This window comes from Anguilla rostrata, chromosome 2, assembly GCF_018555375.3.
Source record: "Anguilla rostrata isolate EN2019 chromosome 2, ASM1855537v3, whole genome shotgun sequence".
NCBI classification, from domain to species: Eukaryota; Metazoa; Chordata; class Actinopteri; order Anguilliformes; family Anguillidae; genus Anguilla; species Anguilla rostrata.
Genome location: NC_057934.1, coordinates 57,379,720 through 57,406,172, shown reverse-complemented (window position 1 = coordinate 57,406,172; position 26,453 = coordinate 57,379,720). Strand labels below are relative to the sequence as shown.

Sequence of the window (26,453 nt, the reverse complement as noted above, 5' to 3'; positions counted from 1 at the left end):
AAAAGTAAAAGAATAACAAGCAAAAACAAACACATGAGAGAGAGAGACAGAGAGAGAGAGAGAGAGAGACGTTCCCACTGCCATGTCAATCAGAAACTCCTCCACCAGCATCCTCTCTCTTTCCTCCTATCCTGATGTTTTCTCCCTGTCCCCCACCCTCTCACCTGATCTATCTGTCTCCTGCCTGTTGACATGTGTTGCTCACTGTGAATACATAATAGCTGTCACTATGTCAGATGAGTGTGTGTGTGTGTGTGTGTGTAGGATGCTACTGTCCAGGTGAAGTGTGTCTGTTGTAAATATGTATGTAAGTATATATAAGTATGTTTGTGTAAGTATGTATGCTTAAGTACGCACGTCTGAGTATGTACGTGTATGTATGTTTCTGTAAGTATGTATGGGTAAGTATATATATGTAAGGGTGTATGTGTAAGTATGCAGTAAAAGGAGTAGATTAGTGTGGTGGAGGGGAATAAAGACAGTTTTAAGATGGGCAGGGGGCATAAACAGGAAAAAAGATGGATGGATGATGGATGAGTGGTGTGATGGAGAGAGCACAGTGGGGTGACAGTCTGAGGTAGGGGAGGGTAGGATGATTAAAGGGCTGAAAGGAGCGAGAGAAGAGTCTGATTTGAGGGTAACAGGAAACGACAGCGAAGGATGTTTTCAAGGGCGTGGCGCAGACGTGGATGATTTTGAGTCTGTGGGGGGGGCGGCAGGAAGGGAAGGATGGAGAGATGGTGGGACAGAGAGAGAGAGAGAAAGAGAGAGAGAGGTGGGTGAGTGGTTTGAGGGTGTGGGGCAGAGAGTCAGAGAGAGAAAGGAGAAAGGGGGAGGGGAGAGAGAGAGAGAGACTCACAGTGCTCCACTGAAAGGGGGGGGGGGGGGTGGCTGCCATGTTGCTACTCCCCTCCCTTCACAATTAGCCAATCAGCAAAGGCCGTGGCAGGCAGGAGACATAAAGCACAAGATTGCAGCACAAGCAGAGAAGGATACTGAGAGAGTTGCTGGGGAACCCTCATCCAACACACCCATCCACCCAAAAAAGAGAGTACCTGCTGGGGACAATAACCACCATAAGAAAGAAGCCTCTTTTTTTCCTTTTCTGTCTTTTCTTTTTTTTCCCAAAAAAAAAAAGACAGAGAGAAAAAAAAACAACCGAAGACAGAGGTTTTTCTTTTTCTTTTCCGGAGAAAACTGCCTTTTATTTTTTTTTATTTTTAATTTTTGTGTTGTTGTTTGCTGCCACTGCCGCTGGTTTTTAATTTTCTCTCTGTCATCTGTATTGTGTCCCCACTCGGCCTTGGGAAAAGAAAAAAGAAAAAGGAAAGAGAAAAATACCACGCTAAATACAATATCAAATACAATATTTCAGCAGGCAGCATATCCCCTCACAAAGCCAAGTGGCTATTCCAAGACCTCATCGACCGGACCTGTTCCCTCTTTTTACAACAAGAATGGTTACAGTACGTATATCTGATTTTTTTTCCTTTGCATGGCTCTGAACTTGAATGCTTATTTACTCAATATATGACATAAACTGAGCAACTAAATATATGTATTTATTATAATATATCTTACTGCTGTTGATACATATATATATATATATATATATATATATATATATATATATATATATATATATATATCGTGTGTTTGTGTCTGATTGTGTGCAATGCATCATGAATATCTCGGATCTTCGCACAACACATTATTTTTTCCAGTCAAACATACACACACACTGTGTGCGGATATCACTGCGCATAGTGATAGGATTTAACGATCAGTCGCGGGTATTAGTAATGTGATATATGGCGATGCAGCGCGGGGCCGGGGCTTAAATCAATGACTGTGTCCTGCGACGATTTGGCTGTACGTGCTTTCTGCAGGGATTAAAATGCTTATTGTGCTCTTCCCGAGCAATATACAGCGCCAGTGAAGCAAATACCTCAACTAATCAACACGATGTATTTTCTCTTGTCTGTTTCTAATTAGTATTTCCTTTTTTCATTCATCTTAAATATTTCGTTTCAAGGCGAGAAAAGTCTTATATTGATGGCGATTTAATTGCATCTATGCATGTCCCGTTTCCACACAATAGCACGTATAATGTCTGAAATGGAGCAAAGCAGAGAGGCTGGGGCCGCGCGCCGTGCAGCAACGGGGGAGGGCTGCGCGTGCTAGGGGAGGACTGCGCCACTACAGAGAATAGCCTTTCACTGCCTAGCGCTCAGGAAGGATGCTTGTGAGGAGACTGGAGACAAAGGAAAACAATAAATCGAAAGGGGCAGCTGAGAGCCACAGAGAACAAGGGAAAGAGCTGCGTCAGAGAAAGAGAGGGAGACAGGAAGAGAAGAACAAGGGAGAGGGAGAGATATATTGAGAGGTGAAAGGATGAACAGAGAAAGAGGAAATGTACTAATCTACTTGCTTACGTTCACAGACAAGTCAGAATTCCTTAGGGTTCTCGTTGCGATGCAACTCGGTTAATGTAGTGGAAATTGCAGCGGGAGCGATGGGGAGAAACGTGGCCTCTATACAAACATATTCTGTGCTCCGCAGCCGACGCGAAAACTCGTCAAATACAAGTAGAAACACACATTTGTAGACTAAAGGTTCTGCTTGACACATAATGAAATGGCAGCTATTTCTATGCAACGGTTCTAGCGCTGAAACAGCGTCGTCGTGCGCTTCCTCGCGGACCATTTTGGGCGTGTCACCACAGTGTGTCCTTGACCCCCACATCTTCGAGGACATAACGATGCCACGCGCCTCTAGTGGTCACCCATTCTCGAGCCCGACAAGGGCTCTCGAGCTGGGAGCAATTTGTAAATTAATTGAACTGCTGGGTGAGTTCCCCCCTGCAATCTATCAGCAGGTAGAATAAATTAGTCCTTTTGTCTGGCTCCGACAGTCGCGGAGAGCGCGCGCATTGATATCGTTCCGTCAATGTAAGTAAAACAAAAAGGATGCATCGAGCAATTCAAAGAGGCCCTTCAATTCCATTTTGAAGGACAATATTAATATTTATAAATCTGCTCAAAAACCGGATTCCCCTCTTTGCGGCCATTGACGCCATTGTAATGCCAATAACATTATGGTGTGAACGTCCGTTCAGTTAATCGTTCATCGCACTCAATTTCTAACAAGTCCGCTAATTATATAACAAATCCTCCACAAATAAGCATTTGTTTTAGAGAATAAATGGTGTTGGATTGGGCACTTGCATTTTCCTATTTAGGGTTATAAATGAAATTACTAACAGAATTGGTAGGCCTTTCTTTTTTTCGATAGCATAGCCTACCATAGTAGAAAACAGAGAAAACGATGTGTTTGTCTTGTCTGAGGCTTAAAATGAACACTTGAGTTTAACATGAACCGAACATGCCCGTTTAACATATACATTAATCCTTTAAACTCTGACATGTTTCGAGTTTAAGTACGCTCCATATATTCTAGGAGCATCCAAGCCCGATACAAAATAGAGGCCTTAGCAGCGTCACAAACGCTGATTCCGCAGTGCACTGTGCGCACGCACTGCACGCTCTTGACCGTCGAGTCAAATGTCACACATCCAAGCGAAGCAATCGGGAACCCGAATACCGGGCCGAATACCATAGCCGTTGTGGCTATGTTTACTAAAAAATCACGAACATTATCTAAGATGCAGTTGGTCAAATTTATACGAATGTAACGTGATAATAAAACGGGCACTTATACCACCATGCTATAGTTATATAATTATGATTATTATAATTATTATTTGTACCTTGTAGTATTTTTGGTGCTATTCCTTAGAGAGGAAATTGTTTTTGTCGTTATCTTCTTCTTCTTCTTCTTCTTCTTCTCGTTATTATTATTATTATTATTATTATTATTATTATTATTATAGATTTTAAAGAATACATGGCTGGAGAGTACGAGAACAAAATAGCTGACCTCTGTACAGATGTAGAGTGACAGACACACATCTGTGAAAATTAATATATCAAAACTATAATGCTGTTTTGATGCCGGCAATGATATTATCATCTGCTATCTTACTGGATATGGCTATTGTTGAGACAGGTGTTGATTGTATTTTTATAAAATAGATTTTTACTGTCATATATGTTATTACTATGTGAATGATTATAATCATATGCTGTTGAACACACACTGAAGGTAAGGCATTAGTACAAGCCTTCAGTCAATAAGTCAGGATATTGTTTTTTTTATTGTATGGTAGTCTGTGCACCTGCATTTCAGTTTGACTCTTTGTGTTATTGTCTAATGTGCATTCCACTTGTGTAATACATGAGTTAAAGGATTCAATTCAGGACAGCAATAGTTTAGCTCAACATTATTATTAGTAGTAGTATTATTCGTATTCTTATTATTGTTATTATTATTATTATTATTATTATTATTATTATTAGTTGCAGGAAGTGATAGCTTGCTAGCTTACTTAATAGGCTTGTGTAATGGTTCTTATATAATAATAGTGACTATAAGGGCATTATGTTATATTGTCAGATGTGCAACAACCAGTAGTAGCTACAATACAGAACACAACGTGAAACCCCATCCCATCAAACCCCCATCCCCAAAAAAACAATAATAAATGGATTCATGCTGGGTTTGGGTTTGCATGTTAGACACCGAGATTAGCACAGACTTATTTAAAAGTCAAAGTGGGTGAAAGTGCTATTTCTCACCATCTGCCCACCCTGGAAAACAGCCCCCTCCCCCAACCCCCGATGATATCATCTTGGACCCACCAATAAGCATACAAGTGACAACATTGGAATTAAGCATAAAAACTTAATTTCTTTAATTCAAGGTCAGATACTATGCTGTTTAGCCAAAGCTAAACTATGTTTTATGTAGCTCTTTACTAAAATTAGCAAGCCAATATGTTCCTGTGGTGATAGCCAGTGATCATTAGATAGCTAGCTTGACTAGCTTGTGTAATGGTTCTTGTATGATCGGGAATTTTAACTGTATAGTTACAAGACTTCTGCTCAAGAATGGTTTCGTCTGTCGGCCAAAGTTTGACCTGAATTTATCACCAAAGGGTTATGCTTATCAAATACTTACGACCAATCTAGTTCATATTTAAGGCTCAAATAAAAAAATGAAAAACTTTTCTCAAAATTAATCTCTGGGGTGGATTTCATCACCAATTAGCAATTTAAAAAATTTATGAGAATTGATTGATTTCCTATATAGCAAGTGCCTGTATGAGCTAGCAGCTCCAGCTGATTGGATGCCTACCAGTGTCAAACAGCACCCTAACTGGCTGCAACTCTAGTCAAAATGAGAGGAGCCACCAGAGTGCAAGGATTCTATTGGCTAACTCTAAAGGACTATTAGGGAATTAATTCAAACAGAAATTAAGGGAGAAATAACAGTCTGCAGAGGACAGTAAAAACTACGGGTGTTACGATGCACCCATCCAGATCGGTTCAAAGGGCAAAGATCCCACTCAATCAATACAACATGCAAACATTTATATGTATTGGAATGAATCATACCAAAATATTTCTTTAAATGTCAATAATCAACACAGCCAACATCATTGTTTACAATTTCAGCCTCACTACGTGCTAGTGTTGTTTTTCCTTCTGTTAAACGTGATGTCACTTAAGTTTTTGCACTCTCGCCCTCCTTTTGGTTGGATGTGTACTTTGTTACAGGATTGAGTTGTAGCTGAATCACATATATTGATCATTTATTATCATATCGGATCGTTTTGGATCCGCAAAATTTGTGATATTGCCAGTCATCTAATGTTAGCTTCAGAATCAAAATAGCATCCTATCATGGTGAAGCCTGATGTTTATCCTCCTCAGAAAAACACCCATAGTATGACATGTATAATACCCAGCTTGAAAAAATAGCTCTTGGCAAGATAACTCAAAGAATTACACAAACTACTCCTCAAGATGTACATGGGAAGAACTCCGCTTTAGTGTTTTCCTTTCCTCAAGCTCCCATAGTTCATTGAAAACTCTTTATCCATGATGTCTGTGAGATGTTGGAAGTATTACATGCTTGAAGGGAGTTGTATTACAGTGTGGAACACACATTTTCCAAGCATAAAATCATTTTAAAAACGTAAATGTATAATGATTTCATTACAATCACAATAAACCTAAATAATGAAAAATGTATATTTAATGAAATTTGTTCTTATAAACTTATTTTCCTGTAACCCCCCATGGAGCTGAATCGAGGCTAGTTCTTAGTCTTGAATAACTGCTGTAGGCACTAATTGCTAATCTGTTTGTGTACAGAACAGTAATAAGTCAAACATTTCACAGTGCTTGTCAACTCAACAGGCCATTGTTTGTTAGTTTTAACTTTTCAGCTTGATTTACAATGATCTGTCTAAAGCAGGACACAGTAACCTCTCGCAAGTATAAGTTTACATTAGCATACATTTACATGACTTTTGAATTTTGATTCACAGTGTTGTGCAACTTATGTAATGGAATTGACCACTGTAAGCATAGCAAAGGTATTTGTGGCCGTAAAAAAATTACATTACAGGCATGTAGCAGATGCTTATATTCCTGAGTGACTTACACAATCCAGGAACCGAACCTATAACCTTTCAGTTAAAAAACCCAGTTCTTTACCCACTATGCCACACTGCTACCTAGACCTCTGAGGTTTTGCAAAGTCGAGAGATCTGAGTATTTGAAATCTCTTGGAAATAGTCAAACAGGGTAAAAATTCTGTGCAACCTCCTAAACAGAAAAATGGACATAATAACTCATACAGATATATAAGATTTTTTTTTACTGGATACTACATTAGCTAGCAATTGGCTAGCTGCCTTACGACTGTACTGGCTGTTGTGGTACAGACAGAACTAAATACGTGGCCAGTTATTTCATCAATTGCAGTAGTTTAGCAAAGGAAGCACCTGGCAGATTGTTCATTGGTCACTTAGTTGCCTAGGCAACATATGGACCTCCAGCAATGGCTTGACTTTGATTCCACCCCTGAAAGAACAATCAGTAAGCATGTAAGGCACAAAAATAGAGGTTCTTTAAAAGCTCATGAATTAAAAAGGTACAATGCTGTTCACAGCCCTGTCATAACTTTATGAGGTTTAGAGTTTGTAACTGATGAAAAAAAAATCTGTTAAAACATTTGGGGTTTTAATTCCAAACTGGCAGCACACTGATTAAAAAAGGCCTTGTCAAATATTGAATAAGTCGGGCACCATTTGTTTCAAACCCTAGATGTATGCGATATGTGGGAGGGCAGATGATTGATTGTTTTTTTGCAGTTTGGAAAGCAACCATTGAAGCCACACAACCAGTCTGCTTGTGCCAAGAAATTGAGGCTTCATAGGTTTTTTCCAGATATTATTTATGGTAATACACTCTAGATTGACCGATGTGCCATGAGATCGGCCTTCAAAATCGAGCCCTCAATGTTTAATCCAGCACTGCGAGGAAACCGCAATTTTAAGGACGAATTTCCTTTTGTGTTCAAAAAAGGTTTCGCCGTTTCATGCGCCGACTAATTACCGTCGTTGATGTTCCTGCTCGGAATGGCCGCGGCGTTTAAACTCGTTAAACGGTCACGAGAGAGGGGGGGAAAAGGAGAAAAAAGTGGCAAACGATACAGCTCATTGTTCCCCTGCCTCGTGGCGACACAAAGGCTCAGTGTCCGCATTAATATTCATAATGCTGCCACGGTCTCTCAGCACGAGGAGGAGGAGGAACGGGTGGCGCTTTTGTTGATTGTGTCACTCCCTTTATTCAGCAAAAAGACCTTAAATTTGTGCAAGCGCACAGCACACATCTTTTTTTTTGTGGGAAAGAAAGAGAGGGAGAGAATTTTAACAAGCTTGAAGGAAAGAAAAAACGGATAGATATTCCAAGACAAAGCTGATGAGCATGAGATAACCTTTATGAATGGCTAGAAGCCACTCTTAATATATACACAATATGCTCAGGATTCATGCCTAGCAGCCTCTGCATTTTTTTATAAAATTATTATTATCATTATTATTATGAATTTTACAAGCATCACCAGTGATTTATTGAAACAGTACAGTTGTGTTCTAATCATGCATTGTTCTGATGCAATATTATGATTATTAATTGCATAATATTATTACCTTTATTTTACTTGGAGCTCACACAGGGACCAGCAGGTGGGGGGCAGCCGGAGTAGAAGTTTGTGGTGCGTTGTGAGGGTTTACAGCAGTACAGCGGACACACTGCTCTGACCCTTGAGATGATAAAGGCGCCGGTATACTCAAAACGAAACCAAACTTTTTGTTCGAAACGATGCATTTTGAAACCGAGAGATGAACAAAAAAAAAACTTTAAAAGACGTGGCGTTTTTGAGCTTGTGCTGTTGAAGAACACACCCCCTGATTGGCTCCTTGGCAAGCTCAGCCGTACAAAAAAAAAAAAGGAGAATCTCCCCGCTTGGAGCTGAGCAGAGGTGCGTGCGGCAGAACGTTTGCATGAGAGAACAGGAGTAGTGGTTTATGTGTGGGCAGGGGTATTCATTGTCTGGAGGCTTTTCTGGTTTAGCCTTTTGCCTTCAGGCTGTCTGTCCAGCCCGGGGGCACTGTGAGTTCTGTGTCGGGCATCCGGGTGCTAATCTGCGCTAAAGCAGATGTTTTGAGACCAAACTGACCCTCTAATTAACTCGATTGTGCATACGTGCCTGTATATGTACGTGTGTGTTGACTGTTTGTGCGTGTGTATCTGTGTGTGTGTGTATGTGTGTTTCGGTTCAAGTCTCATTATCCATTACTCCTGTCTGCCACTACCTGTTCCAAGGTTCTGCCTGTGTTCAGGTGTCATTCGTGAAGACTGATGGGCTATGGCATGCATCAGTGTTCAGGCGTCAACCACGCAGTGTGGTAGTTGCTAAGGTCTCAACCATGGAGAGTGGCCACTATGCAAGGCAACGACCCCGTCAATCCAATAACGTCTGTCTGTCCACTTGCAGTGTTGGAAAGTGCAGGTTGAGGAACTGGCTGAATAGAGTAGCTCCTGCTGTCCCTTTGGGCAGGGTAATGAACCGGAATCACTTCAGTGGATATCCATCTGCATTAATGGATGGGATAAGTGGTCTGTGAACTGTGTCACTAAGTTTCCCGATGAGGGATAAATAAATAATTATTGAACGCAGCAGATGTTTGAGCAGCTTGACTGGTGATTCCCTCAGGAGTGCAGTGATTCTTCACAGGTGAACTGTGGCTTTGTCAGGTAAACAGGGAGCAGGTTGTTTGTTTCGCTTTTGTTTCTCAGATTTACCATAGTTCTGTTTGGTTAAGCAGGGGTTCGGTATGTTGAACAGTGATTCTGTTTGGTGAGTAGTGGTTCTGCTTGGGTGAACAGTGACACTGTTTGATAAGCAGTGGTTCTGTATGGTGACCAGTTATTCTGTTTGATGAGCAGTGGTTCTGTATGGTGAACAGTGATTCTGTTTGATGAGCAGTGGTTCTGTATGGTGAACAGTGATTCTGTTTGGTGAGCAGTGGTTCTGTCTGGTGAACAGTGGTTGTGTTTGCTGAGCAGTGGTTCTGAATTGTGAACAGTGATTCTGTTTGATGAGCAGTGGTTCTCCTTGGGTGAACAGTAGTTATGTGGGCAGTAGTCAGTTGGATTTATGTGTTGCTGGATGATGTTTTGGTTTGAGCTCTAGAGTTCTCCTACCCCATACTGTAAATTAGGGGTATAAATACTGTATGTTAATGTAAAACATGTTCAGTGTTAATTCAACTCTAACAAAAGGGATCATGTGCACTCTATAGAAGTTTGATATCAGATGCTGTAGAATCGATTTTACAGTGTGAGGAGAGCTGGTTTGTTCGTGCAGATTGTTTACCAGGAGCCAGTCGTGCATTTTCCAATCGCAGATGCAGGAATAGATTTTCTTCAAGTCCAGGCAAGTCCGGCAGAAGGTGTGTTTCTCTTGTGTTGAAAGGCATATCTCCAACAAAAAGGTTTTTTTTTTGTCATTATAATATTTAGCAATTCATAATTATTGGCCTCAGTGCCTCAAACGGCATTGTAAATTAAAATGTTGGCAACCAGTTTTGCCAATGGAATTTTAGCAAACAGTTTCTTTATAATTTCCTTACAAGCAGATTCCAGACATTTCTGTGTGTACATTTTGAAAATGGGCTAAATTATCACTAAAGTTATTTATGGACTTACACGTTTTGAATTTATAGTCTGTCATATTATTTTGAAGTAAGCTACTGAATTCACTTGAAAATGAGTTTATTAAGTTGATATTACTGAAAAGTTGCAAATAGATGATTTGCTATTAAGATAACAAGTCAGCTAATGTTTGTTACATGAAAGTAACTCTAGCTGTCTGGCCAGATGAACTAGCTGACCAGTTTCACATCAGCTAGATAGATGTTAGCTCTACTCTGTACTGAGGTGCTACATCCAAACTGGTATCTGTGTTAGTTTCAGTCTCCAAGTTATGATAATTGATTGACTAGTGTGAGACCCCCCCACCCCAAAGAAAAAAAAAACAAGCTTTGCATCAGCACAAAACAGAAAATGAAAATAGCTTTTTGAAGGCTACACTGAAAGTGACGCAGACGCTGTATCGTGTATCGATGCACACACTCTGATTTCTGATTTCATTTCCCAGGTGGAGTGCATTCTTTCATCGACACACCCTCCATTCTCTTCCATTCATCAGCCCTCAGTAGGGAAACCAACAGCCATTATTACACTGCAGGAAGCACTCAGACTCCATATCCTCCCTGCCCATCTCTCTCTCCTGGCCACTATCATCTGGCGCTAGTCCTAGCATCTCCTGGAAAGGAAGCACTTTATGATACAATAATCATAAATACTTAATAAAGTTATAAAAACTACATTATACAGCATTATTAAAGTATGCATTGTTGATTGTCTGTCAGAGTAATGAATGTTTGAGAATGCACTTTCAAGGAGTAGCAAAAGGTTTCCAGATTGAGAAAATTTGAGCACACGCTGTTTATGGGGGAAAATACGATGTGAGAACAGTTCTTCTGTGGTTATGCAGAACCTGGCAATCCTGGCCTCTTTCTCAGTTACATATTTAAAAAAATGTTTTGATGCTTGACTAAATATCCACTTGCAACAGTGTTTGGCTAAAGCTTTCGCACAAATACATGTAAACAAACAAACACATATGAGCATGGACATATACATGAACACACTCATGCCACTGTGCCTATTATGTGCACACCTAAAAACAAAAACATGTAAAACACAAATGCACATGTGTGGGTATGATACTTGTGTACGTGTGGTGCATGTGTCAGCATGCATTAAGTGTGTTTGTGCTCATTTATTGTGCTTGTGTGTGAGAGTACGTGTGAACTGGTGTCTGGTAATGTGCATCTCCCACAACACAATGCCTCTGTCTCATTCTCACTCCCCCCCCCACCCCCCCCCCCCCACTGCCCTCATCCTCCTCCCCATTCCCCCGCCTCTTCCCTCTACACCGCCTTTTTTTCTGGGAGTCAGAAAGCTAGCGACTATGGCAACTGTCGTCAGGCTGCTGTTGCCCTGGGAACCAGGCTTCAGTTAGACCTTGCAGAAGGTGATCAAGGTTAGAAGAGAGAGGGAGAAAGAGAGAGAGGGAGAGATGGAGAGAGAGAGTAATTTCAAGGAATATGCCAGTGGAAATGCGGGATTTGTTTAAATATAGAATCGCTGCAATCACCTGCGTTGATGCAAAATACGGATTTTTTGATAAAAGAAATCTCCAGGGGTAATCTGAGACAGAGCATCAGGCTCTGATGACATCACCGCATGACTTCAAACCCTTATGTCAATCACACTCTTGAAATGCTCTTTGACACTTCAGAGAGATATAGCTACACTGTGTGTGCATCAGTGAGTGTGAAGTCTGTAAATTGTTCAATGTATATGTTTGTGTGTACATGTTTTATTGTGTGTGTGTGTGTGTCTGTATGTGTACATACATGTTTGTGTGCATGCGCATGTGTGTGTGTTTGTGGGTTGTGTGTGCTTGTACGCATGCGTGTGCGTGCGTGCATGTGTGTGTTACTGGGTGTATGTGTGTGTGTGATTGTGTGTATGTGTGTGTGTATGCATGTGTGTGCGCATGCATATGTGCATGCGCACGTGCATGTGTTTCTATGTGTGTGTGTCCGCGTGTGTATGTGTGCATGAGTGTCTGTTTTATACATGCGAACGTGCATGTGTGTGTTTGCACACGCGAGCATGTGTGTGTGTGTGTGTGTGTGCATGTGTGTGGGTGTGTGATAGTGTGTGTGGGTGTGTGATAGTGTGTGTGGGTGTGTGTGTGTGCTGTGTGTGTGTGTGTGTGTGTGCATGTGTGTGGGTGTGTGATAGTGTGTGTGGGTGTGTGATAGTGTGTGTGTGTGGGTGTGTGATAGTGTGTGTGCGTGTGTGTGATAGTGTGTGGGTGTGTGATAGTGTGTGTGTGGGTGTGATAGTGTGTGTGTGTGGGTGTGTGATAGTGTTTGTGGGTGTGTGTGTGCGTGTGTGTGATAGTGTGTGGGTGTGATAGTGTGTGTGTGGGTGTGTGTACACATATTCTCAGCGTGCCTGATTTCCTCCTCCTTCCCTCAGCAGATAATCAGCACCATGGAGACTCAGGTGTCTAATGGTCCCACGGCTAACAGCCTCCCCAATGGGCCTGTGATCGGCGGCAGCAGCTCCACTGACGACAGCAAAACCAACCTGATCGTCAACTACCTGCCCCAGACCATGACCCAGGAGGAGTTCAAGAGCCTCTTCAGCAGCATCGGAGACATCGAGTCCTGCAAACTGGTCAGAGACAAGATCACAGGTACACACACATGCACATGCACAGGCACATGCACACACACGCACACACATGCACACACACACACAGGCACACACACACACGTGCACATGCACACATACACATACACAGGCACACACACACACGTGCACACACACACATACTCATAAGCACATGCACACACATAAGCAACCACACACACACATGCACACAAACATACGCACACACACAGACTCATAAGCATGCACACACGCACACACACATACACACACACATACTCAGAAGCCCGTGCAAGCACACACACACACACACACACACACATTTTTTTTTTTTTTGCTAGCATTTCCTCAGTGTAACATTCATTTTCTTGAAAGGAACAGTTATTTTCCCCCCACTATTCCATTAACCATCAAAGAGCTGAAAATTAAGGCTTGCAATTGGTTGGTGGTGAAAAAGAAGGCTTGTGACTGGTTGGCGGTGAAAATGAGGGCTTGTGATTGGTTGATGTTTCAGGTCAGAGCTTGGGCTACGGCTTCGTGAACTACGTGGACCCCAATGATGCCGACAAAGCCATCAACACGCTGAACGGGCTCAAACTGCAAACCAAAACGATCAAGGTGAGGACGGAGACTTCTAGAAGCCTGCCAGCTGAGCAGGGCGTGGGGGGAGGAGGGGTGGGAGCTGGGGGGGACTGTACAAACAAAGAAAGTGTGAAGGAGAGAAAGAAAAAAGAAAGCAGGGGCAGGAGGTCAGAAGGCGGGGTATTGTCATGGTAATGTAATTAAGGGGGACTTACCAGGGGCGGGGGCGGGCGAGGAGGGGGGGCTGTTTTAGGGGAAAGCCCATCTGTCAGAGATCTGGGGGTCAATGGGGAATGCCTTTGTCCCATGTCTGAATGGGAGGGGGTTAGACAGGGGGGCTGTGGGTGGAGTTTGATGGCAGGAACAAAAACCAACAGGAAGATTAAACACTGCCCCCCCCCACCCCCCCTCCCCAGTCACTTATCCATGGTGTCTGGGAGTCACACCTCCATCAGAGGAGAGATGTGTACAATGGCATTTACAGGATTACAGACATATGGGACTGCACTGAGCTACAGGGGATGCCATCTGTACACACACACACACACACACACTCACACACACACAGATACACACACATACACACACGCAGATACACACACACACACAGATACACACACACGCACACAGATACACACACACACACACAGATACACACAAATATTCTAATATAATACTAATATACAAAATACAAATATACTGAATAATTCTATAATGCTAATATAATACACATAAATATTCAAATATAAATATAAACTAATAAAGTGATTTAGTGCGTTCACAGATATATATGCAAGTACACAAACATACACAGATGTTATGATGCCCAAATGCACTGATAACAGGCATGCATTCATACCTAGATATGAGCACAAACACATGTACACAAATACGGATGCAGTGTACGTACAGATACTGACAGTGTTTGCGCAAAAGCAAATAGACACACATTACATGTTCTCAGACACCCATGAAAACACAAACAAATTTTATATTTTTCAGATTTTGTATTATGCAAAGACATCGATTAGTAGTTCATACATTTTTAATGTACTGTATTACAGTAAATATATAGTTAATCTAATGAACTTTCTCTCATATTCCAAATACAGATCATCTCTACTTAGTTATTATCAGTTGCATGCTTCATTTATATTTATCATTGGTAAAGGAGAGCATGCTGTTGTGATACAAATATAAACTAATGGAGTAGGTTGCATCTAACCCTCTCTCTCTCTCTCTCTCTCTCTCCCCCTCCTTCTCCCTCTCTTTCTGTCCCTCTCTCTCTCTCTCTGTGCTGCTGCAGGTGTCGTACGCCCGGCCGAGCTCGGCCTCCATCCGAGACGCCAACCTGTATGTCAGCGGGCTGCCCAAGACCATGAGTCAGAAGGACATGGAGCAGCTGTTCTCGCAGTACGGCCGCATCATCACCTCCCGCATCCTGGTGGACCAGGTCACAGGTACAGCCTTAACCCTGGATGCTGACCGAGTGCTCTCCGAGCCCCGACCGCGGGCCTCCTGGGCTGGACTGGGAGCAAAATTCGGTCATGGCTGTCCCACACCGAGCAGCCGTAGGGTGACCAGGCGAGAAGGGGATAAAATTCTTCCCAAACGTGGCCCAGCAGCCCAAAATTCAACCGGCCCATCTGGCGTTTGTCAAAATTGCCAGACGGCCAGTTTGACCGTGGTGACCACTCTGACGCTAACACAGACTGTGACTCTGTTACGCCCACCCACTCCCACCATAAACCTGACTGCCACAGACCTGTATTTGTACTGCAGTCAGGACAGCAGAAACCCCGCCCATATTCAAACACAGACTGAAGAATCACCTGGACCATGGCTCCTATGACCCGCTCTAAATAACATTCCTCTTTCACTTTTTTTCTTTGGAAGAGTTAGTTAGTTAGTGAGTTAGTTAGTTTAACATTGCACTTATTGATTATTAATGGGCCATTGTGGTGATGCATTTTTGTATCCCTGCGAGTTACACTGCTGTTCTCTACTTGATAAGATGAGAGTGTCTGCTAAGTGATTGTGATGTAATGTAATGTATGCTCTGTCCCTCCTGTCTGTAACTGCACCTGACACTTTCCTGTAACCCTGGCCGTGGCGGTAATGATCGTATCTCTGTCCGTAGCCCCCACCACATTCCAGGCCCACATTCTGAGCCTAATCCATCCAGTACTTCAAAGCCTGACCCTGACTGCCTCACTCAAACCCTAAACCCCACTGTTTAAATGGACTAAATAGTCAGATAATATTATGGCTTACCAGCTAACATCACCCACTTAGGTACTAACATTACCCTTTACCAGCTAGCATAACCCACTCAGGTACTAACATTACCCCTTAGTGGCTAACATCACCCACTCGGGTACTAACATTACTCCTTAGAGGCTAACATCAACCACTCAGGTACTAACATTACCCCTTAGCAGCTAACATCACCCACTCAGGTACTAACATTACCCCTTAGTGGCTAACATCACCCACTCAGGTACTAACATTACCCCTTAGAGGCTAACATAACCTACTCGGGTACTAACATTACCCCTTAGATGCTAACATGACCCACTTAGGTACTAACATTACCCTTTACCAGATAACATCCACCACTCAGGTACTAACATTACCCCTTAGCGGCTAACATCACCCACTCGGGTACTAACATTACCCCCTTAGCAGTTAACATCACTCACTCAGGTACTAACATTACCCTTTGCCAGATAACATCAACCACTCAGGTACTAACATTACCCCTTAGTGGCTAACATAACCTACTTGGGTACTAACATTACCCCTTAGTGGCTAACATCACTCACTCGAGTACTAACATTACACCTTAGATGCTAACATAACCTACTCGGGTACTTACATTACCCCTTAGTGGCTAACATCACTCACTCGAGTACTAACATTACCCCTTAGTGGCTAACCTCACCAACACGGGCACTAACATTGCCCCTTAGCGGGTAACATCAACCACTCGGGTACTACCATTACCCCTTAGCGACTAACGCCACCCAGCAGGGCCAACATATCCTAGTCCAGGACAAACATTGCCTCCGAGTAGCTAACATCACCCTCTCAGATACTAACATGACCTTTAACGGCTAACATTACCTACCAGGTGCTAACATTACAACTTAGGGGCCAACATAACCATAACCTCTCGGGGGCTAACATCACCCCCTAGGCGGCTCGCGTGTCCTCCTAGGTGCTAACATCCCCCCTAGGGGGTTAATGTTGCCTCCCAGGTGCTACAGTAACATTGCCCCCTGGGGGGCTAACATTGCCTCCCAGGTGCTACAGTAACATCGCCCCCTGGGGGGCTAACGTTGCCTCCCAGGTGCTAACATTGCCCTGCTTTCTGTTCCGGAGCAGGCATATCGCGAGGCGTGGGCTTCATCCGGTTTGACAAGCGCAACGAGGCGGAGGAGGCCATCAAGGGCCTGAACGGGCAGAAGCCGCTGGGCGCCTCCGAGCCCATCACCGTCAAGTTCGCCAACAACCCCAGCCAGAAGACGGGCCAGGCACTGCTCACCCAGCTGTACCAGACTGCGGCCCGCCGCTACACCGGCCCCCTGCACCACCAGACGCAGAGGATAAGGTACTGAGGACTGCCGGGCCTGGGGGCGGGGCTGGGGGCAGGACAGGGTGCAGGGCTGGAGCAAGGGGGCAGGTGGGGCTGTGGGGGCGGGGCTGCGGGCGGGGCTGGGGGCAGGGCAGGGGGGCAGGACGGGGGGTGGGGCTGGGGGCGGGACAGGGTGTGGGTCTGGAGCAGGGGGGCAGGTGGGGCTGGGGGGTGTGGGGCTGAGGGTGGGGCAAGGGGATGGGCGGGACAGGGGGGCGGGGGGTGTGGGGTGCAGGTGGGGGTCACAAGTTGGGTGGACGGGGTAACCCACGTGCCTTTCTCCCAATCTGTCTGCCTGGAGCAGCATCCCTGACCACCTCAAGAAATCAAAAAAAAAAATTTATACTCAATAAAGTTAATACCACTCTACTACCACCATATCTCTCTTTCCTTCTCTATCTCTGTTTCTGTCTTTTTTTCTGACTTTCATTTAAACTTGCAGTGTTCTTCCTCCTGTAATTAATGATTAATGGAAAAGTCACCTACAGTAGCACTAATACAGAGAGAATAATAATAAAAAATAATAATAATAAATAAATAAATAAATAAATTTCAAAAGTGCCAGTCCCTTTCCCTCAGAGGGAAGATGACGCACGTTAAATGAAAGACCTATTTCTCATTTATTTTCTCCTTTCTTTTTTCTTTTTCTCTCCCCTTCTTTCAAGCCTTCAACTAATGTCTCCACTCCCTCCATTCTCCCTCTTCCATTGCAGACTCGACAATTTACTAAACGGCAGCTACGGAATGAAGAGGTAAAGGCTGCGACATTGGGTGTGCGTTTCAAAAGACATCCAGAGCCAAACAAAGCAGCGGGAATTACAACTGCTGGCACCACCAGTACTCCCACAGTAGAAGACATTACACACCAAACCACACCTTTCCTTCCACTCGCTTCTGCCATTTAGCAAGGCACTCTTATCACAGAGAGAGACTTACTCACTGCTATGTTAACACCACAGGACACTTTACTGAAGGAACTCCCTGGGTAAGTACCTTGCTCAAGGGTACGGCAGGTAGCGCCCCAGGTGGTATTCGAACCTGCGTCTTTTGAGTTCCAAACCCAGGTCCCATAGCCATTGCATCACGCTATCGCTCTTTTACAATCCCACACACTCATTGAAAGGACAGAGCCACATGCTCCCATGAGAAGGGTGTAGCGCCGCCTCAGAGTGCACCCAGTGTGTTGCCCACTTTAGAGTCCCTCACTCTGTCAGCACTTCCATTAGAATGACGAAGCGGAACACGAATGACGAAGTGTTCCAAATATTATAGCGATCGTCTGTAGTAGTGCCCGCATTTAAATACCGGGTGCTAATAGTGTTTCCGTTTGACTGACCAACGGAAACACGACCGGTAGCTACTGTCATTGCACTAACGAACATCAGGCAGAAAGGATAACCTCGTTAAAATCACAGAGCGCCGCAGCAAATCCATCTACAGGGCCACAGGACGCAGACCAGCAGGCCCAGCAGAGCAGTCCCACAGTGCTGGCTTAATTAAGTATTCACTCTGCAGACACCGTATTTATTGATATTTATTGAAGCAGGGAGTCACTGAAAATAATTTGGAAGAATCAGGTCACAGAGAGCTGTGCCCCGTCTGTGGCTCTAACTCCAGACCTCCTCATTACACCCCAAATTACCTTCCATGAGCAGCGCAACGCAATAGACATCTGCAGAAAAACAAAAAACAGCAACTGACAAGCCCATTACGGCGATCGAATCACCTTCGGCCCAAACGGGAAAGCCACATAGAGACGAAAGCGGTTACTGGCTGCAGCAGTAGATTCTGGCAAGGCTTTGTTTAACATCTCTCTCACTTTGTGTTTCCGCTTAATTGAACTAACTTTTCAGTTTTTTTCTTTCTTTCTTTCTTTCTTTCTTTTTAAATTTAATTTTCTTTTTTTCCACCAGCATCGGTACACCAGATTCCATCTCCCTTGGGTGTGTGTCTGTGCCGCAGTGTCTTTTGCCTCCGGCTTTGGTTTTCGTGTTACCTTTTTTAAAGATTCCTCCATAGGTCTCTCTGTCTTTCCTTTTCGATCGCTACCTGTTTTACCCGCATCTCCATCCCCTCCGGAAAGCAATGGACAGTTAGCAGGATAAATGTGCTTTTTCTTTCTTTCTGTTTTGCAACAAGGCCACCGCAGTGTTTGTTCATTTCGGGTCCCAGAAAAGGAAAGAAAAAAAACGAAACAAAACAAAACAGAGTTGTGTGTGATGCAACCAAGCTGAGAATAAATGAGTAAATTAAAAATGTAAATGTAAAATAAATGCGATGGGCGCATTACAAAGCGCAGCAGCAGCCCTGGGGCATGACGAGTGTGTGTGAGAGAGTTTATGCGCTAATTAGCAAATCCAGGTGATCGGAACAAAATACTGGGGAAGACTTTTACTTTCTGAACCTGGACATTCCACCTCTGGGAGAGAGGCCAGACAGGGTTAGGGTGTAGGGGGTATGATTAGGGTAGGGTGTGGGTGTGGTTATCGTTTGGGCATGGGGTTAGGGTGGGGTGTAGGTGTTGTTAGCATATAGGGGTGTGATTAGGCTGTGGGGGGTGTAGTTATGGTGTGGGGGTGTCATTAGGCTGTGGTGTGTGCGGTTAGGATGTGGGGGGTGTAGTTATGGTGTGGGGGGTGTCATTAGGCTGTGGTGTGTGCGGTTAGGATGTGGGGGTGTGGTTATGGTGTGATAGGGTGTGGTTAGGGTGTGAGGGGTGTGGTTAGGGTGGGGAGTGATTGTGATTTTGGTATGGGGGGTGTGGTCAGGCTATGGCAGTGAGATTATGCCCTGGAGGGTGTGGTTAGGCTGTGGAGGGTGTGGTTTTGGTGTGGGGGTGTTGTTAGGCTGTGGAGGGTGTGGTTATGCTGTGGGGAATGCGTTTAGTCTGTGTGGGTGTGGTTATGTTGTGGGTGTGAGGTTAGGCTGTGGGGGTATATGATTATGGTGTGGTGGGGTGTGGTTAGTGTGTGGGAGATGTGTTTAGGCTGTAGGGGTGTGGTTATGGCGAGGGTGTGTGGTTAGGCTGTGGTGGGGGTGTGGTTAGTGTGTGGTTAGTGTGTAGGGGATGTGTTTTGGCTGTGGGGGTGTGGTTAGTGTGTGGGGGATGTGTTTTGGCTGTGGGGATGTGGTTAGTGTGTGGGGGATGTGTTTTGGCTGTGGGGGTGTGGTTAGTGTGTGGGGGATGTGTTTTGGCTGTGGGGGTGTGGTTAGTGTGTAGGGGTATGTTTTGGCTGTGGGGGTGGTGTGTTAGTGTGTGGGGGATGTGTTTTGGCTGTGGGGGTGTGGTTAGTGTGTGGGGGATGTGTTTAGGCTGTGGGGGGTGTGGTTAGTGTGTAGGGGGTGTGGTTAGGCTGTGGGGGGTGTGGTTAGTGTGTGGGGGGTGTGGTTAGGCTGTGGTGGGGTTGCGGAATGCGCGGATTTGAACTGCAGAGTGACGTCCAGATTAGCTCTCCCTCTCTCCTCCCCAGGTTCTCCCCCATCACCATCGACAGCATGAGCAGCCTGGCGGGGGTCAGCCTGACGGGGCCCACAGGGGCCGGCTGGTGCATCTTTGTCTACAACCTGTCCCCCGAGGCCGACGAGAGCGTCCTGTGGCAGCTGTTCGGCCCCTTCGGCGCCGTCACCAACGTCAAGGTCATCCGCGACTTCACCACCAACAAGTGCAAGGGCTTCGGCTTCGTCACCATGACCAACTACGACGAGGCGGCCATGGCCATCGCCAGCCTCAACGGCTATCGCCTGGGAGACCGCGTGCTGCAGGTCTCCTTCAAAACCAGCAAGCAGCACAAGGCCTGAACAGCAGGGCGGAGAGAGAGGGAGAGAGGGAGAGAGAGAGAGAGAGAGAGAGAGAGAGAGAGAGAGAGAGAGAGAGAGAGAGAGAGAGAGAGGGAGAGGAATCGCCACAACTCCTTAATCCTGCAGGGGGAGCCTCATAGCTCCCTACTACACTCACCCCACATGGGTCTGGATAACGTCTCACACATACACTGATGCGTGAACACACACACACACACAGACACACAGAAGCGTGAAAACACTACACAAACACCCTCCTGCACACACACACTGATGCATGATCATACGCACACACACACATGCATTGTGCAGACACAGGTATAATCACATGCTAGACATCACACGCACACACATGCACGAACGCACGCACTCACACACTCGCACACACATACACACAGAATGGACTGTTGGACTGTACCACCAGTGGTGTCAGTAGAGTTCCATGCATGTTTATAGTTTGGTCTGCTAAACTGCCGTGAATGTTGAATAGCAACAAAATACCCACAGCGACTGCACCAGAACACACCAGAGTTGTAACAACGTTTATTGTTAGCCTGCTAGAGTAAAATGTTGTGACATTTTGTTGTCGGCTTGGTAGGAGAGTGAAATGTTGCAACAACATTTTGCTTTATGCTTGGTAGAGGAATGAAATGTTGTGACAACGTTTTAGTATTGGCTTGGTAGAGGAATGAAATGTTGTGACAACGTTTTAGTATTGGCTTGGTAGAGGAGTATTATCACAGACCTGACACTGTAAATCAGTTCAAATCTTCACACTGAAGCCATACCTTCAGCTCAAGGTCCTGTCAAATTTAACATCAGAAATCTTCCCCGACGGAATTAAATACGATTTTAAAATTTGCCCTCTGATGACAGAAAAAAAACACATTGTTAAAAGTATTTCATATGATATGATATATGATGTATAGTAAAATATAAAATATAGTATGCTTTTGTAACCATCTGTTCAAATTCTAGCTCTTCCTCGTTCTTTTTTTACTTTTAACTGAAAAGAGAAAAGGGAACATTCATTAGAATAAAAAAATATTTTCCACATTTGTGGTGGGAAGGAGTCCGGGAAAAAAACTATATAAAGGCAAAAAATATATATATACATAAAAATGGTTAACTGTGTTGAAATCACATTTTGATTTTCTAAATATCGCTGAGTTAGCCAAAGAGGACGACGATCTCTTTGAGGTGAGAGGGTTACGTAAGAAATAAATATATTTTTATAAAAAAAAGGGAAAAAAAGAACATGCTGAGACTTTTTACTGATTGTTGAGCTCAAAAATATTTTGACAGACCACATTGTTTCTTTTACGCTGTTTAAAGAAACAAGGGGAAGGGATTGCGGAAGGGGAGGGAGGGGGGCAAGAACCATTTTGTTGTGTGAGAACACTTGATTGTTCGGTACAAAATCAAAAAAAAAAAAACAAAAAAAAAAAGTTTTTAGTCAGTACAAAAAAATAAAATAAAAATCAGGCTTATCCCCAAATTATTATTATTTATTTCCTAATATAGGTTCAATTCCATATTTGATTAGCCCCACCCTCACTCCACCATAGCCCCACCCACTTCGCCATGGTCCCACCCACTTCACCGTAGCCCCACCCACTTCTCTGAAAGTGAACTGTGAGATTCCAGTTCTGTGATGCATGAAATATATAGAGAGGCAGAGCTAACACAGCTTCCCAGAGAGGTGGAGGAACGGGGTGCCAGGTTTCCTCCCTCGTCACCAGTTCCTAAAAGCGCATAGATCCCCAGTAAATAACCGATACAAGCAAACGGCTCCTGACAGATGCCCCTTCATTATCTGAGGAACAAAAAATAAAAGGAAATAAAATAAATCCTTACGGAACAGCAAGTGCAATGAGCTTCGTTTTTATATTAACTTAAAACATGAAATATATATTTTTTAAGAAATTAAACATCAAACTGAAATTGCAGAAAAGCAAAAGGATCAAATAAAGAAAAAAAAAGACAAAAAAACGTTAAAAATGTTTGTCGGTTTATTAGCGCTAAAAGCTCTGATCCCCTGGAATCATACACTTCCTGAGCCCCTGATTCGTGTCCTGATTATGTGACGTTAATGCAAACAAATGATTCGGCATCAAAATCTCTTACCTTTTTTTGATCGTTAAAACAAACAAAAAGAAACAAAATAAACTAGCATCAACACAAGATTGTTCAAGGGATACTTCATTTTCACAATATGTTCTTAAGTTTATGCGTTGTTCTGTTTTTTTCTTTTTTCAATGTTCTTTGGTTTATCCATCCTCTTTTACAGTTTCTGTATATCCCGTATTGGGTCTACCCATCATGCATCTGTTCTCTTTGGTTCACCCCGTGTATATCTCAGAGTAGGCGGCTTTGGTTTCTAGGTATGTTTTGCATATCAGAATCACGTGTTGATTTTGCGTCTGTGTGTGGTTAATATAGCCTAACTGTAGGTTAACGTGGGTCTAAGATTTTATTTGATTCATTCCCTTCTTTTGGGTACACATTTAAATGGCTTTTGTTTCATTGTTTAAATAATTAGTTGCCGTTCTTAAGTTTGCAGATTTTAGAATTAGTTGCCTTTATTTCAATACAAAATGTGTACAATTGTGTTTGTAAAAGTCTGTGGTAGCTTTTATTGCGGCAAAAATATATATATATATATATATAAAATGGAAAAATTACTACAAGATAGCGCCAACAAACTTGTAATTATTTGGGTGACTTTAAGCTCGTAGTTTTAACTTATTGTTAACTTAAAAACTATTTATTATCATTATTATTATGATTATTATTATTATCATTATTATTGCCTCGTATAAAAGTATGTTTTGTGTATATTTATGGTTTATTTAATTATATTTGCAAGTTTAAAGGACTTTTTTCATTTTTGCTGATATGTGGTTCTGCCATTTTTTTTCTAAAAGGGTACAAAAAGATTTAAAAAAACAACTCAAAAGTTATGCTTGAGAAATGTTCTCCATAGGCTGAGTGCACTGATTTAAAAAAAAATTCAAAAAGTTGAATTGTGTAGTCTACAAATATTTAGAAACATTCTGTGTGCTAGATGTTACGACTTTACTACCTGTGTTCTGTTTGTCTTGTTGAACCTTATATTCTTTCATTCTTCATGTTGTATAAAAATGAATTTTTTCTTCCATTCACAGTTTTGGTTTGGCAAACACTTTCAGTCTAATTTTACCACCCCCTAGAGTCCACCTGAGCACCTGAGTCTCCCCACAGCCTGTTTGAACGTGTTCTACAGGCAGCTGAGGTTTACTTACAACACTCCATACATGTTTCAGGTCGGAATGGGCTGATCCTGAGTTTAATACATGACTATACACTAAAGTAGGAATCCTCCCTCAGATATATTCTGCAGAGGCAGGAAACGTGTGAGTTTTTTAACCTGCAAACAAAGCAAAGCAAACAAAACATTTCTCACTACTGCCCCCTGGAGTACAGTAAAGATACGTCACTTGCCTGAAAGTCAGTCGTCGAGGGTGAATATAGAGTGTGGATTAGAGGGGACATTGAATAGGTTTGTTTCTCAGACATGCACACACAACGCAGCCAAGCCATGTTGAACAAAACCTCAGGTACATAAGTATTATTTTCCCCTAAATTTAAATGCAAATTCTAACTGTTTCTGATAAAAACAATGAGTGATGTCATTTTTTCCCCTCAGAAATAAAAATGTGCACAGTCATCGTAGCTGCATTCTCTAAAATGTGAACATGAAATTAATTAATCTGGTACATTTTGGTGCAGAATTTGATTTAAGTACGTTACTATAGCATGTGTTAATACAATTAAAGGACAGCCCTGAGGACAGTCCTGGTTTGTTGTAATTAACCCCTAAGTGTGTTTTAAACAGCTGGAGTTCTGTGGGTGGGACAATCAGTGCTCGTAAATATGACGACAGTGAGAAAGAGGCTGACTAGAGGGGTAAACTCTGGGAAGTCCACTCTGATTGGTGGAGGGGCGATGAGAGCTCTACTCTGATTGATGGAAGTGTACTCACCTGAGTAACATCCTTCTCTGGGGTCAACAGCTCTTCTGTTTTTATTTTATTTTGTTATTATTTCTTTGAATTTTCAAAAAAACTTCTGTTTATTGCTTGATTGATATGGGGGAGAAAACTCGTCGTTACTTTACAATGTTAAATTTTCAATATTTTCTTTGGATGGTTGAACAAAAAATAAGTAAACGATCAAATCATAAAGAAAGATGGAGTGTGTGTGAGAGAAATGGGAAAATCAAGCAAAACCATCAAACAAAAGCAAAAATAATTTCAACCTAAAACAAAAGATCAAACGAACAACAACGAAAATGTCAAAAAAAGAGAAAAAGAAAAGCGTGTGGTTAGTTTAGAATATTTATTACTGGGATTTCAGCTGAGGATGCTTTAAAACTTTTTCATGGAATTGTTTGATTATTTGTACTTTTCATGCTAGAAAAAAATAAAAGTTAAAAATCTTGCTAGTCTGGTCTGTTTTTATTATATATATTTTTTTATTTCTGCGACACTGCGACGTTTCTGGTTCTATCCCACAGAATCTAAACGCCATCCAAGACAATGGGCCTCATTCATGAAGCATGCACACAATCACACTTGATCCTGAACTGTGTGTAAGAAAATTTCCATGAACATTTTGGCATTCATAATTTTTTTTCTTATCTGTATTTGTTGTTTCAGCACTTTTTATGAATAGTTCCCCAATTTCAAGGTATTATAATGTTTAGGATAAATGGCTTCACAAGTGTTTCTGATTGGTCAGATGTGTTCAGTTGCTTCCTTAGTGCAGGTATAAGAGAGTTTCAGTATCTAGGTTTGATTCTAGTCTTTTTATTGCCTTTGGAGTCTTATTGGTATTTGTCAACATGAGGACCAGAGTTGTGCCACTGAAAGTCAAGGAAGCCATTATGAGGCTGAGAAATAGAAAAACAAAAAACAGTCGCAGAGACATAGGCCAAATCTTAGGCTTACCAAAACTGTGTGGAACGTCGTTAAGAAGAAAAAGACCCTGGTGACCTCAGGAATCACGAAGACGCAGGTAATCCAAAAAAGACAAGGAAGAGTCTGTGGTGGCTCAGACCCACCATGCCTGGAGTTCAACACCCTTTCCCCCCCAAAAAAAAACAAAAAAACAAACGCACCCTGGTGGGCCTCACCCTGGTGGACCCCTTGTGATAAAGTCTCTATATTGAATTTTAGACCCTAAATCAATATTTTTTCATGTAGGAACAACAAGTCACTCATGAATAAATCAAGGAATAACTTATCCTGCTTCACAGTCCAGAATTCCAGAGAAAATGTATTTCTTCGGCACTCATTTCTACTACAAAATACACATTAATTAATTAATTAATTAATTAATTAATTAATTAATTAATTAATTAATTAATTTTGCTGGAATAGATTTGTGGACCTTAACTTTGATTATAAATTCAGATTTCATAACTGTAGGGTTAAAAAAGACTTATAAGATACTCTTTGTACCCTGGTGGTGTGCTGTTTTTATTTTTATTTTTAAATATTGAAAAGGGCAATGTAGAACTTTTTCTAATGGTAGGGTCACTCTAGGCAAAGTCATGAAATTTCATGCTGAAAAAAAAGAACTGTTAAGAAAAGGAAAGTCTGG

At 42.7% G+C, this 26,453-nt stretch overlaps 1 protein-coding gene across 8 annotated transcripts; it reads left to right on the top strand.

The window, feature by feature from the left end:
- Window positions 1-921: 921 nt before the first annotated feature.
- On the top strand, window positions 922-25,289 carry LOC135248584 (ELAV-like protein 3). 8 transcript variants are annotated; one of them, XM_064323386.1, is made up of 7 exons: window positions 922-1,466; window positions 12,597-12,816; window positions 13,306-13,409; window positions 14,680-14,833; window positions 16,761-16,986; window positions 17,724-17,762; window positions 20,481-25,289. In XM_064323386.1, exons 1-7 carry the CDS (start codon window positions 1,458-1,460, stop codon window positions 20,806-20,808), a joined length of 1,080 nt encoding a protein of 359 aa, XP_064179456.1. In that variant the 5' UTR covers window positions 922-1,457; the 3' UTR covers window positions 20,809-25,289. The 8 variants fall into 8 exon arrangements, with proteins under 8 accessions (XP_064179456.1, XP_064179453.1, XP_064179459.1 ...); XM_064323383.1 differs by having other exon boundaries at window positions 20,460-25,289; XM_064323382.1 differs by having other exon boundaries at window positions 926-1,466; window positions 12,600-12,816; window positions 16,758-16,986; window positions 20,460-25,289.
- The last annotated feature ends 1,164 nt before the right edge of the window (window positions 25,290-26,453 follow it).

What these genes read in the sequence shown, in the direction of transcription:
- LOC135248584 (XM_064323381.1), top strand. An exon ending in CACCAGACGCAGAGGATAAG is followed by an intron (nt 16,987 to 17,723) that starts GTACTGAGGACT and finishes CTTCCATTGCAG; the next exon opens with ACTCGACAATTTACTAAACG. An exon ending in GGCAGCTACGGAATGAAGAG is followed by an intron (nt 17,763 to 20,459) that starts GTAAAGGCTGCG and finishes CGTCCAGATTAG; the next exon opens with CTCTCCCTCTCTCCTCCCCA.